A 3008-nucleotide genomic window follows, 5' to 3' on the forward strand; every position below is an offset into this window, starting at 1 on the left:
TACATAGTGGCCTGACTTAAAGCTTCAAAATAACTTTGGTTAAACTTTGTCCTGGTTTGTTTTTTATTTTCCCCAGTTATATAAAATCAGAAGAGGGCGAACCAGGCCTCAGGCACTCTTATTTCTATGCATGATACTCCTGCTAATTGTCCTTCATACTAGCTACATGATCTATAGTCTTGCTCCCCAGTACGTTATGTATGGAAGCCAAAATTACTTAATAGAGGTAAGTGCAGTAATTAAAATGCTACTATTTTTGTATTTTAGAAACACTGATACAGTTGAAAGAAGTAAAAATAAACTTAAAACAAATTTAGAAATGTAAAAGCAAATTTTATTTGTTAATTATTAAATTTATTTTTTGACAAAACTGGTTTTTCAGTACTTGTAAACATATTTATGTTTGTTTCATACTTTTAAAAATAAAATAATTTCATTATAAATATACATTAAGTGGATCCTGTGATACCAAGCTTTTCATAAGCACTTTATTAGCTAATACTCCTAATGGTTCTACAAAAATTAGCACTTTTAAATACTTCCACTAACTGTTGCCAAAAGTCACAGAGTGTACATCATGTTTGTGTATTGCTCCTATAGCTCAATGAGAGAGGTTTCCTGGATATTTTATCTGTGATAATTGGACTTCTTTTAAACATGATGAGTTCCTTGGTGCTGTTTTTCTCTTTTCTTGATATGGTTGACTAATAAAAACCAACAATGCTTTTTATGTTTAATTGAATATAGCGAGCTTGGATTTTTGACAATTTAAAGTATTTTTGCCATATTGGATTCAACATTTGTCTAGTATATTGTTTGCTTTTCTGTTGCTGTGATCAACACCATGGCCAAGGCAGTGTACAAAGGGGGAGTTTATTTTAGCTTCTAGAGAGTCCATGTATGATGGCAGGGGTGGACAGCAGCAGGCATTGCCTAGAGCAGGACGCCAAGAGCTCACATTTTAACTGCAGGCCCAAAGAGGAGAGAGTAACTGGAAGCCTTTTTACTCTCAAAACCTCCTCCAACCTCCCCCCATGATGTACTTCAGCAAGCAAGACCTCACCTCTCACACCCTCCCAGAGTGAACCACCAACTGAGGACCGAGTGTTCAAATACTCAAGATTGAGGAAGGAACTTTCTCAATCAAAACACTGCCCTATTTCCTTTTCCTAAAATGCGTGTGGTTGTTCTTCCTAACAGTTTACACTGGACCCATGTTTTTCCCATTGACCTCCCCATCTCCTTTCTCTCGTACTTCCTCCTTTCCGTGTTTATTTTTACATGAAATGAATAAATAAATAAATGTACATCAGTTCTTGTATCACTGACATCTCAGAAAGGCATTTCTAAGAGAACATTAGTAATTACTAGCGTAGATGCAACACTCCAGTCAGATCATGTGGTACAGGAGCCTGGGAACTCCGTGCTAGATCATGAGATCACATGAACTGAGTGTGATTGTGCAGACCCTGTAATTCTCCTGCCTCATCACTTACCTGCTTTCCTAGCTGATACTCAGCAACTGTTCTGGGAATGAAAATTATTCTTTTGTAAAAGATATTTTTCCCTGTTTGCCTTTTCTTCCTTTCTTTCCACTCTTCTTCCCTCCGTTCACCTTTCTCCCCTCCCCCTCTTCTGTTGCTTTTTGTGTAGTGGGGAAGGATACTTTTTGAATAAGTTTTTGTTGTTGTTATTTTTATTTTTTGTTATTTTTTTTCCCCACAATCTTTCTGCTTTGACCTCCCATATGCTGGGATTTCAAATGAAATCCAAGACTCCAGGCTTTTGCCTTTTTCATTTTTGTTATCAAGCTACTCTGAAAAGAAATTCTGTTCTTTACTATAAGACCTAAATTATTGTTGCAAAATTACTTTAATATCAAATTTATCGTATCTTCTTGTCTTACAGTTTTTATTAAATTGATCTTTTAGAATATTAGATGTCATTAGTATAAAGTAGAATATGAAGTTCACAATGTGATTAGTCCAGATACATTAATGACTGCAATATTTTTATTTTAATCATATTTTCACCTTTCAGAGCAATATAACTTCTGATGTCCATAAAGGCAACTCAACCCTTTCTGTGCCAAAAAGATGTGATGCAGATGCCCCTGAAGGTAAAGTAGCTATTGTCAAGCTGTCTTGGAATTTGTAATTTGTAAGAATTAATAAGGTAGCCTACAGGAAGGAGTCATGCTCTACCTAGTGGAGACTGGGAGAATGATAGCCAAGGAGAAGTTCTGGGTCATAGACACTGAAGTAGCATTTCAGGGCTGCAGAAGAATGTATTTAGTATGTGCATCAAGATCAAGCAGTTCCCTGCCAAAGAAAAAAGGGCACAAACAGTTTATTTTGAAGTTGCACAGTTGTGTTGTGTGATCATGGGAGTTGAAAACATGGTTAGTCTAACATTGCATGTTTTTGCTTATGAGGACGAGGGTTGGAATGATGCCTGAAGAAAACTGCAGGATTTTAATGAGTCCTGAAAGGTCTATATAAGTGATAAAAGAACCAGGAAAGGTTTTAAGTAAAGGCAGAGAAGTTAGTTCATGATTTATTTTTCTAAAAGTTGAATCCGATAGTTTTATAGAAAAGGGATTTGAGATCAGAGCATGGAAGTAAATTATGGGAGGAAGAATTCTAGAATGATCCAAAACAGATGGAAAAGCTTGAATAAATTGTAAAGTGCACGATGAAAGACATTGGTAAGAATAGAGTGAGGGGTGTTGAGGTCACTGGAGACATGCATGCTAAGAACCAAACTGAAGGGAGGAGACGACAATGGAATGGAGACTGGAATTCAAAAACGTCATTTTCCAAAGGAGAGCAGATAAAGTGCATTGGTGCTTAGACCCAAAATAATCACTCAGAAACTATATTATTTGCAATACTGTTCGGCCAATAGCTTAAGTGTATTGCTGTCTAACTCTTACATCTAGAATTAACCATTTCCATTATTTTAAATTTTACCATGAGGCTTGTGGCCTACTGGTAAGGTTCCAACTG

At 36.2% G+C, this 3008-nt stretch overlaps 1 protein-coding gene across 1 annotated transcript in view; it reads left to right on the forward strand.

Annotated features, from left to right (window-relative positions):
- Lmbrd1 (LMBR1 domain containing 1) overlaps positions 1-3008 on the forward strand; it is a 91905-nt gene that overhangs the window by 72527 nt on the left and 16370 nt on the right. The window contains exons 13-14 of the mRNA XM_005359882.3: positions 77-226; positions 2041-2119. Coding sequence (XP_005359939.1) covers positions 77-226; positions 2041-2119 — 229 coding nt within the window. The remainder of the gene's footprint in view (positions 1-76; positions 227-2040; positions 2120-3008) is intronic.

This window comes from Microtus ochrogaster, linkage group LG2 (genome assembly GCF_000317375.1).
Source record: "Microtus ochrogaster isolate Prairie Vole_2 linkage group LG2, MicOch1.0, whole genome shotgun sequence".
In the NCBI taxonomy this organism is placed as follows: Eukaryota; Metazoa; Chordata; class Mammalia; order Rodentia; family Cricetidae; genus Microtus; species Microtus ochrogaster.